General features: G+C 39.1%; 1 protein-coding gene across 1 annotated transcript in view; it reads left to right on the forward strand.

Annotated features, from left to right (window-relative positions):
• The window catches only part of LOC126458269 (esterase E4-like), an 84,012-nt gene extending 73,434 nt beyond the window's left edge, over positions 1–10,578 (forward strand). Inside the window, exon 10 of the mRNA XM_050095195.1 lies at positions 10,280–10,578. Within this exon, the coding sequence (XP_049951152.1) occupies positions 10,280–10,442 (163 nt within the window). The 3' untranslated portion in view covers positions 10,443–10,578. The remainder of the gene's footprint in view (positions 1–10,279) is intronic.
• Positions 10,579–11,966: the final 1,388 nt, after the last annotated feature.

An 11,966-nucleotide genomic window follows, 5' to 3' on the forward strand; every position in this document is an offset into this window, starting at 1 on the left:
AGCAAAGCTTTTGACTGTGTTGACCACTCACTTCTGCTCTCTAAACTTGAGTACTATGGAATATGTGATAAAAGTTTAAAACTCATCAAATCATACGTCAATAAAAGGAACCAGGTGGTGAGTTCAGGAAGTCATCTGTCAAACATACTCGAGGTTCAACATGGAGTGCCACAGGGATCTAAATTGGGACCACTTCTTTTCCTTGTACACATAAATGACTTACCAGGAAATATAGATGTAAAGACATATATGTATGCAGATGACACAACTTGTCTATCTGTAAACCATGTACTTGATAACCTTGTAAGTGATATGAAATTGGCAAAAGAAAATGCAACATCATGGTCTGCTATTAAATGAGGAAAAGACCCAGAATATGTGGTTCAGTCTATCAAAGACTACAAAAATAGAAAAAAAGGCAAAGTTTTTAGGTATTGTACTTGACAACAGTCTAACATGGAACTCTCATGTTGATCACATAGTGGTTAGGTTGTCAAGAGTTATATATTTGTTGAAGAGACTGATGTGTTGTGTGACATTTGAGTACGTAAGGACAGCGTACTTTGCCTTTTTTCAATCTGTTTTAAGGTATGGGTTAATACTCTGGGGAAACAGCAGAAAAATAAATGAAATTATGGTGATCCAGAAGAAAGCAATCAGAGTAATGGCTAAGGTAGATAATAGAACACATTGTAAACCATTGTTCACTAAATATAGAATTTTAACAGTAATTAATTTATATATTCTTGACAGTGTTAACTACATACTTGCTGAACTACCTAATTTAAGTGTAACAAATGAAAGACTGGCTACTATACAAGAACGTGTACTTCTCTGCTGTTGCCACAAAATAGATTAGCTAAAACTAACAATAGTCATAAGTATATGGCAATTAAAATATATAACAAATTGTCTAAAAATGGGTCAATCAAGCCTGACAAATTATTTAAAGACAATGTTCATAACTTCTTGTTAACTAATCCATTCTATTCATTAGAAGAATTTTTAGAAATGCCCAATATCAACTTAAATATGTAAAATTTTTTTTTTTGTAAAATTCATAGGTTAAGTGAACTGACGAAGTCTATTGCATGTAACAATGCTGAATGACTAATAAAGAATCTGAATCTGAAAGATTATGTATATTCAGATTTAGTGCCAGTTGCATAAGAATGGTGCTAGTAGCACCACTGTGAGTGTGCAAATAGGATTTGCTTTAAATAAATGCTGTAACAATCATGAGCGTTTGTTACCTATGAGATTGGATGTGGTGAATCAATGTTAGTCAAGAATGCCTTTAAAGTGACAAAGACACCATTATCAACACCTAACTTTGTTTGAATTGGGTAATGTAACAGGCCTGCAATATTGAAATGAATATTGGCATCAATATAGCCACTGTATATGATTGCTGACAGTAGTGGCCACAAGAATGTATGGCGCAAGGAGACCAGTCTCCACACAGTCATGTGGCACTTCCGATAGGGAAGACCATAGTTTTTGTTGTATTGCTCTGTCACATCATACTGCATCTGGATCAGCAATTTGAGCAGCAGTTGACACTACAGTGACACAACTGTCACAAATCAGTTACTTCAAGGAAAGCTTCGAGCCAGTTTCCCTGTAGCTTACATTCCACAAACCACCATCATTTGCGACTTCAGCAGTGTCAAGCAAGAGCCCATTGGAGGGCAGGGTGAAGATCCATTGTGTTTTCTGGTAAAACCTGATTCTGCCTTGGTGCCAGTGACAATTTTGTGTTGATTGGAAGAGGACTGTAGCGGGCCTGCAACCAACCCATCTACATGTTAGAAGCACTGGACCTACACCTGGAGTTATGGTCTAGGGTGCACTTTTATATGATAGCAGGAGCAATCCATGATTATTCCATGCATGCTGATTACAAATTTGTGTGTCAGTATGGTGATTTGACCTGTTGTGGTGATGTTCATGTGCAGAATTCCAGGGAGTGTTTTCCAACAGGATAATTTTCAGCCACATACTTCTGTTGTAACCCAACATGTTTTACAGAGTGTCAGTATGTTGTCTTGGTCTGTTGAATCACCATATCTCAAGGGTGGGCTTACTGGTGGGCAGAGGGTGGGCTTACTGGTAGTTGGGAGCTCCAACGTCAGGCGCGTAATGGGGCCCCTTAGGGAAATGGCAGCAAGAGAGGGGAAGAAAACCAATGTGCACTCCGTGTGCATACCGGGGGGAGTCATTCCAGATGTGGAAAGGGTCCTTCCGGATGCCATGAAGGGTACAGGGTGCACCCATCTGCAGGTGGTCGCTCATGTCGGCACCAATGATGTGTGTCGCTATGGGTCAGAGGAAATCCTCTCTGGCTTCCGGCGGCTATCTGATTTGGTGAAGACTGCCAGTCTCGCTAGCGGGATGAAAGCAGAGCTCACCATCTGCAGCATCGTCGACAGGACTGACCGCGGACCTTTGGTACAGAGCCGAGTGGAGGGTCTGAATCAGAGGCTGAGACGGTTCTGCGACCGTGTGGGCTGCAGATTCCTCGACTTGCGCCATAGGGTGGTTCCTGTGAATTATTATGGGTGGAGGTTACACTAAACAACCGAACTAGGTTAATAATTGGCTCCTTTTACCGACCTCCCGACTCAGCAGCATTAGTGGCAGAACAACTGAGAGAAAATTTGGAATACATTTCACATAAATTTTCTCAGCATGTTATAGTCTTAGGTGGAGATTTCAATTTACCAGATATAGACTGGGACACTCAGATGTTTAGGACGGGTGGTAGGGACAGAGCATCGAGTGACATTATACTGAGTGCACTATCCGAAAATTACCTCGAGCAATTAAACAGAGAACCGACTCGTGGAGATAACATCTTGGACCTACTGATAACAAACAGACCCGAACTTTTCGACTCTGTATGTACAGAACAGGGAATCAGTGATCATAAGGCCGTTGCAGCATCCCTGAATATGGAAGTTAATAGGAATATAAAAAAAGGGAGGAAGGTTTATCTGTTTAGCAAGAGTAATAGAAGGCAGACTTCAGACTACCTAACAGATCAAAACGAAAATTTCTGTTCCGACACTGACAATGTTGAGTGTTTATGGAAAAAGTTCAAGGCAATCGTAAAATGCGTTTTAGACAGGTACGTGCCGAGTAAAACTGTGAGGGACGGGAAAAATCCACCGTGGTACAACAACAAAGTTAGGAAACTACTGCGAAAGCAAAGAGAGCTCCACTCCAAGTTTAAACGCAGCCAAAACCTCTCAGACAAACAGAAGCTAAACGATGTCAAAGTTAGCGTAAGGAGGGCTATGCGTGAAGCGTTCATTGAATTCGAAAGTACAATTCTATGTACCGACTTGACAGAAAATCCTAGGAAGTTCTGGTCTTACGTTAAATCAGTAAGTGGCTCGAAACAGCATATCCAGACACTACGGGATGATGATGGCATTGAAACAGAGGATGACACGCGTAAAGCTGAAATACTAAACACCTTTTTCCAAAGCTGTTTCCCAGAGGAAGACCGCACTGCAGTTCCTTCTCTAAATCCTCGCACAAACGAAAAAATGGCTGACATCGAAATAAGTGTCCAAGGAATAGAAAAGCAACTGGAATCACTCAATAGAGGAAAGTCCACTGGACCTGACGGGATACCAATTCGATTCTACACTGAGTACGCGAAAGAACTTGCCCCCCTTCTGACAGCCGTGTACCGCAAGTCTCTAGAGGAACGGAGGGTTCCAAATGATTGGAAAAGAGCACAGATAGTCCCAGTCTTCAAGATAGGTCGTCAAGCAGATGCGCAAAACTATAGACCTATATCTCTTACGTCGATCTCTTGTAGAATTTTAGAACATGTTTTTTGCTCGCGTATCATGTCATTTCTGGAAACCCAGAATCTACTATGTAGGAATCAACATGGATTCCGGAAACAGCGATCGTGTGAGACCCAACTCGCCTTATTTGTTCATGAGACCCAGAAAATATTAGATACAGGCTCCCAGGTAGATGCTATTTTTCTTGACTTCCGGAAGGCGTTCGATACAGTTCCGCACTGTCGCCTGATAAACAAAGTAAGAGCCTACGGAATATCAGACCAGCTGTGTGGCTGGATTGAAGAGTTTTTAGCAAACAGAACACAGCATGTTGTTATCAATGGAGAGACGTCTACAGACGTTAAAGTAACCTCTGGCGTGCCACAGGGGAGTGTTATGGGACCATTGCTTTTCACAATATATATAAATGACCTAGTAGATAGTGTCGGAAGTTCCATGCGGCTTTTCGCGGATGATGCTGTAGTATACAGAGAAGTTGCTGCATTAGAAAATTGTAGCGAAATACAGGAAGATCTGCAGCGGATAGGCACTTGGTGCAGGGAGTGGCAACTGACCCTTAACATAGACAAATGTAATGTATTGCGAATACATAGAAAGAAGGATCCTTTATTGTATGATTATATGATAGCGGGACAAACACTGGTAGCAGTTACTTCTGTAAAATATCTGGGAGTGTGCGTACGGAACGATTTGAAGTGGAATGATCATATAAAATTAATTGTTGGTAAGGCGGGTACCAGGTTGAGATTCATTGGGAGAGTGCTTAGAAAATGTAGTCCATCAACAAAGGAGGTGGCTTACAAAACACTCGTTCGACCTATACTTGAGTATTGCTCATCAGTGTGGGATCCGTACCAGGTCGGGTTGACGGAGGAGATAGAGAAGATCCAAAGAAGAGCGGCGCATTTTGTCACCGGGTTATTTGGTAACCGTGATAGCGTTACGGAGATGTTTAATAAACTCAAGTGGCAGACTCTGCAAGAGAGGCGCTCTGCATCGCGGTGTAGCTTGCTCGCCAGGTTTCGAGAGGGTGCGTTTCTGGATGAGGTATCGAATATATTGCTTCCCCCTACTTATACCTCCCGAGGAGATCACGAATGTAAAATTAGAGAGATTAGAGTGCGCACGGAGGCTTTCAGACAGTCGTTCTTCCCGCGAACCATACGCGACTGGAACAGGAAAGGGAGGTAATGACAGTGGCACGTAAAGTGCCCTCCGCCACACACCATTGGGTGGCTTGCGGAGTATCAATGTAGATGTAGATGTAGATCTCTCTCCAATTGAGCACATAAGAGACGTCATCAGACAACAGCTCCAGCTTCCTCCACCAACAGTATTAACTGTCCCTGTATTGACTGACCGAGTGCAACAGACATGGAACTCCATACCACAAACTGACATCTGTCACCTGTACACCACAATACATGTACATTTCCATACTTGTATTCAACATTATGGCAGTCCCATTGGTTATTAATGAACCACCATTTCAGGTTTATAACGGTTTATATTGTACTGGTATTAACTGCTGATCTTGGTATGTTAATCACTTAATTATATTACCTAGACAAATGTATTCCCAAAATTTCATTATTCTCTGTATATTATGTGTGGTGCTACCGATTTTTTTTCCCTATCTGTATAGTATCTGTGGCAATTGAGAAGTTTATATTAAATAAATTAATAAAAGATGATACTGATACCCTATAGTACATAAAACAAGTCAGAGCACTGTTGCAGAAACAACTAAAAAGCCTGCCAAATTTAAAAGCACACAAAATCTACCAAGACTGGCAATATTTTACTCAAAACTTACTGCCAAATTTAAAAGCACACAAAATCTACCAAGACTGGCAATATTTTACTCAAAACTTACAATTAGCACAGACTTCAATAAAAGATGCTTTTAACAGCTTCCAAAATGAAATCTTACAGAAAACAAAAGGGATTTTGTTTATATGTAAAGTACACCAGTGCCAAGATATGAATACCTTCGTTGTGTAATGCCAGTGGTAATATTACCAATCACAGCATCACTAAAGCAAGAAGAGTAAATAGGAATAATCCACTGAATTACACATGCAGATCACTGGCATCAATCTGTGATTTGCAGTAGGATTTTGGAACATGTACTGTGTTCAAACATTATTAGTTACCTGGAAGAAAAGGATTTATTCACAAATAGCCAACATGAATTCAGAAAGTATCATTGTAGTGAAACACGACGATTTCTTTATTCTCATGAAGTTATGAGTGCTATTGAAAAGGTGTAACCTAACCATTTCCTACACAAGTATGCTCCGGCAGCTGTGTCCTGATGAATCTGGCTGAAAAGAGGTTGTCAAAAGTAGGCTATTGTCGATGATGTAGTCTACACCAAGATTACAGTTCAAACACTGTAATTGCCCTTTGATTGCTGAATGAACTAATGTTTATGTCCAGTTCATGTCTTCTCTACCTAAATTATGACAATATTATGAGAAGGAAAGTTGCCACTCGCCATGTAGAGGAGATGCTGAGTTGCAGATAGGCACAACAAAAAGACTCTCACAATTAAAGCTTTTGGCCATTAAGACCTTCATCAACAATACACACACTATGCACACACACACTCACACAAACTGCAGTCATGTGTGTGTGTGTGTGTGTGTGTGTGTGTGTGTGTGTGTGTTTGTGTGTGTGTGTGTGTGTGTGTGAGTGTGTGTGCATGTGCATGTGTCTATTGCTGACGAAGCCTTTAATGGCCAAAAGCTTTAATTGTGAGAGTCTTTTTGTTGTGCCTATCTGCAATTCAGGATCTCCACTATATGGTGAGTGGCAACTTTCCTTCTCATAATAGTGTTACATTCCATCCTGGATTTTCCATTGTTTGATTTCTACTTAAATTATGAACAGATAAACAGTTAGCCACATACTACACTTGGTTGATATCCTATAATCTGATTGTTTGAGTGCAGTAACCTAACACTGAAGTAACTATTCACAAACATTCATGTGTGGCAAACAGTTACTTAACAGTCACTGTATGAAATTTTTAATACATGATCTTCCAGATCTAGCAGTCAAATCTGTATAAACTCTACATGCACATTAATTATCATTGTGAAATAATACAGTTCACAGTGAGATACTATTGTCATAGATTGCATTACTTTACTTATCACTGAATGATTAACACAGTTCATAATATTAATTAGAAGTTCACAGTCAATCATTAAAAGTAGTCAACGAACATGGGGTGAACTCTTGGAGACAAAACTTAGAAAATCACAATACATTTTCTGATATACTATATACTACCTTGCCTGCAGTACATTTCTCAGTATTGGTTGACAGAAGTCATGCTCTTTCAAACGTACCACAGACTGACTTAAAATGGCTTCCAAGTTTATAATAATTAAAACTGAATTTACCTGTTGTTGTTTATTGGATCTTGATAAATTACTATTAAAGATTTACATTTCCAAATAACTGAATAGTGGATGGAGATTTGTTTTGAACAGAACTATTAAATACAACAATAATTTCTATTGAATTACACTGGCTAGTTTGTCTAAATGTGGGATTCTTTATCAGTAACAGTGTTTTAACTAATGATCTTAATTATTTTGGAATTAAATGAGTGCATGTGTTGCAGCATGTTTTCATCATTGGTTGTAAGAATACATTCCTTATTTAAACGTCTCATCTACTTTATTAGGAAGTCAGTAATCAGGTATATGTTTACAAACGAACAATGACAGCAGAATTTTATTACTGGTGATATGTAATTAGCATGGTTTTTAGGTATATTAGCTAGCTCATCAACTCCTCACAACTGAAGGAATGTAATCTTTATATGGCAATGTTACAACTGACTGACTCACATTCAGTGACTCGACATTACCCAGCACCAACCACTAGGGACAGGAACTTGAAATCTGGAAAAGGTCTTATATTGTAGGTGTTGTTTACGAAGGCATTTTTTGAAATTCCGTCCCTAAGGGAGTGAAATATGAGATGAAATAATTTTTGAAAACATGCTATTAAGGCAATTTTGAAGCTATACCCATTAAAACTGGTATCTGGTTTCTCAATCAGAGAAAGATATTTTTTTAAGCTACATCTATGATAATTGGTATTTGACTTCTCAGTTACAAATAATAAAAATATGTTTCAGTGTTTTTGGAAATTCAGTGTGTAAGGGGGTGAAATAGGACAAAAATTTTTAAGAACATATTTCGTTATATTAAAAAAAATTTAAAGCTACATCCGTGAAAACCATTATTTCACTTTTCAGTTAGATACAAAGAAATATGTGCTAGAGCACAAAAGTTTATATGGAAATATCTCCACAAGAGTGCAAAAGGCATGATTAACTAAACCTTGAACTCTGGCTACCAGAATTGCTTATTGATCAGAAGTACATTCGGAAAAGACTCTGCTACCAGGGCATCAGTTAGCATGAAAAGCTTAGAAGGTATTGCAATTTGTGAACAACATAAAGATTAGATTTAAAAACAAACAAAGATATCTGTGCATCCTATACAGTCTATGTGAGCAAAGCAACAGGCTCTAAGCTAACAGATAATAAAGTTAAGTCGGTTAAACCCTGGGTCAATATTTGGAACTTTAGGTACTGTGCAAATGTCATAAGAATAACAAGGCTGGAGACATCATGAAAATTGAGGGAAAAAACAATAAATATGGTGGGGAGATAACATAACAGTTAGAAGAATCCACCTGCTTCATTACAAGAGGACCTCAAATTGTTTCTATATTCTTGATTTCCAAAACGATTTTGACACCATTCCTCAAAAAAGATTTCTAATCAAATTGCATGCCCATGCAAGAATTGCTTCAGTTGTGGACTGGATTCATGACTTGCTGTCAGAACTGTCACAGTACTGTTTGTCCGTGATAAAATTATTGCATGTGCTGCCAGAAGCAGAGAAAAGCGGCACTAATCGAAAGATATTAATTTATCTCCAAGTGCTGCCTACATTAAGCTACCCCTAGAGGCAAAATATTACTGTGCACATTTTTAATGGTAGCAGTGCCTGGAGTGCAGCAGGTGACAGATGGTGTCTTCCCATAATCACCCCATTCCCCTTGGCAGTTTTAATGCGACAACAAGGAATGTCTTCTGCCATTCCTGACAGTCACTCCCCTTATCATTTTACATGCACATACAGCACATAGTAATTGACAGAAAATCGAAAAAAAACAGAAGTGACACATGGCATTCTCCAAGGAAGTGTTATAGGACCTCTACTGTTCCTAATCTATATAAACGATTGAGGACACAATATGAGCATCCTTATTAGATTATTTGCTGATGATATTGTCATTTGCCATCTGATAAAGTCGTCTGAAGATCAAAACCAACTGCAAAATGATTTAGACAAAGTATCTGTATGGTTCAAAAAGTGACTTTTGTGTGAGGTCATCCACGAGAGTACAAAAAGAAATTACTTAGTAATTACATTTTCAAACATCTTAAATTGGAACGATCACACAGATATGTGGTGGGGAGGTTAAGCCAGAGGCTGCATTTTATTGGCAGATTACTTCGAAGATGCAACAGGTCTACTAAAGAGACTGCCTAAGGTATGCTTGTCTGTCCTCTGCTAGAGCATTGTTGTGCAGTGTGGGATCCTTACCAAATAGGGTTGATGGAAGACATCAAAAAAGTTCAAAGAAGGGCAGTCCGTTTTGTATTGTCATGAAACAGGGGAAATAGTGTCACAGATATGGCAAGTGAGCTAGAGTGGCAATCATTAAAACAAAAGAAGTTTTTCACTGGGACGAGATCTTTTCACAAAATGTCAATCACCAACTTTCTCCTCTGAATATGAAAACATTTTATTGTCACCAGTCTACTTAGGGAGAAATGATCACCATAATAAAATAAGAGAAATTACAGCTTGAACAGAAAGATTTAAGTGTTCATTTTTTCCAAATGTTGTTAGAGTGAAGGTGGTTCATAAAACCCTCTGCCAGGCCCCTAAGTGCGTAATGAAGATTAATCTTGTAGATGTAGGTTCAGTTGGCATAATCATAATTAGGTGGCAACAGATCAGAACAGAGCGACCCTTGGCACGGAGTGTGCTTGTGAGGTGGTGCCCCCTGGTGATACATTGCTGTGAACAATGTGACTACATACACAGCAGTTAGGCTTAGTTGTTGGTAATGGCAGATGAATAGCCTGCTCAAAGCAGTCACTTTGGCCCTCTGCTCCTTAATTGTTTTAATTTGCAGTTTCATTTTCTGCATTACCTCTAACTAAGGAGTATTCTGAGGAGCTGTTTGCTAGCAGATGCTTAAATTTTTTAAAAACTTTCTCTTGTAGACAGATGAATGTGGTTAAATGCCTTTTGCAGTTCTTTTAGAAGTTGTTATTTAAATACATGAAATAAGTTCTTCTGAACTTCTATGCATGATGACTAATGCAGTCCATGATTATTGTGTCTCAGAAATCCTACACCATCCAGTTCTTCAGTCACAAGTAACATTACCTGGGAACCTATGAAACCAGAAAAACTAACATATCTGGATATTGACTCCCAATTGGTATTGAAGGAAAATCTATATCAAGAGCGAATGGAAGTCTGGAGCAGATTGTTTCCATATCAGTAGTAATGATAAGCAGCAGCAGCAAGAAATGTGATTCAGTAGATGGTAAAAAGCAAATAATATTCTTGTTCAATAATTTTCATTTAATTTTGAATGATCATAAATTTTATTTTAAATAAACAAACGTTTTCATTGACAACTGTGTGCTTTTTCTTTTTCTCTATTTTTTTATTTGTGTTTAAACTGAAGAGATGCATGTAATAACTTGAAAACCTTATTTTGATTTCATCAAAGGTAAGCAAAAGGCATGATCACAAAGAATTGTAAAGGCTTAAAGTTATAAACAAAATTTAGAACCAACAGTGCAATGCCTTTCTGCATGACCCACTAATGCCAGTGCTATTGTGACAACAACACAGAGAAACAGTATTTAAGGACAGGCCGGCCGCTGTGGCCGAGTGGTTCTAGGTGCTTCAGTTGGGAACCACACTGCTGCTACGGTCACAGGTTTGAATCCTGCCTTGGGCATGGATGTGTGTGATGTCCTTAGGTTAGTTAGGTTAAAGTAGTTCTAAGTCTAGAGGACTGATGACCTCAGATGTTGTAGTGCCTAGAGCCATTTGAACCATTTAAGGACACATGAACTAGCTTGTCATCTTCGAACAGCAAGGCATCCTGTGGTAATCTGCACCACACCGAGTACGCAGACACTTCTGCCTCACCCAGGACATGAACTACTGCCTAAGCATTTGGGCACCAGGGGCAGCCATCATTCCAAGAGTAGGGCATCTCAGCCCACACCGGGGTGTCAACAGAAGACCACTACACTCTGAGTCCAGGAGTGGGACGCAACCTGACCTCCTTGCAAGAACAGCTAATGACCACTCTGTCACCAGGAGCACAGCAACACAGTGGTGGAGGCATGCAGTCAGCAGCAAATATTTGCAAATTATTCACTGCACCACACACTAATCATTGTAAACCAGCCTCAATGGAGAAGTCATTGTAACCACCTTCTCCAACTACACCATTGTTATAATTGGTATCAGAATGACTGCTGAGAATGAACATAAAGAAGAATATGGACAGCCAGAAGATAGCAGGCAGAACCATGAATCTTCTGGATTTCTGAAGGGGGGTCACTAAGTTACAATCATCACCTTAAAAACATAGTTATATAGTTAATTTTTTGTTTGTTTATGTGTATTACAATCTCATGACTACCCTTTGTACTGTCTTAAAATTTTAATTTAAAAAAAGCACGTGAGTGGACTAAAAAAAAAACATGCAACAACTATTGAAATGCAAGCAGTACTGGAAAAGCATGTTTAATTCTGTGGATACATTCATAAACATCTCAGAATAACTTCACTCTAAAAGTTTCAGCCATTTGTAAATTAATGTATATTCATTTTTAATAAACTCATATGGCTTTTCATGGATGGTATAACTACATGTGTACAAGCAAGGGTATGAGTCAATACTAACATAAGCATCTTACTGCCGGAAGAAAGATAATTTGCTGCTGGTAAGGGAAAACACCCCACTGCACCTCCCCCCCCCCCCCCCCCCCCACACCCCTCCTCA

Source organism: Schistocerca serialis, chromosome 2, assembly GCF_023864345.2.
Source record: "Schistocerca serialis cubense isolate TAMUIC-IGC-003099 chromosome 2, iqSchSeri2.2, whole genome shotgun sequence".
NCBI classification, from domain to species: domain Eukaryota; kingdom Metazoa; phylum Arthropoda; class Insecta; order Orthoptera; family Acrididae; genus Schistocerca; species Schistocerca serialis.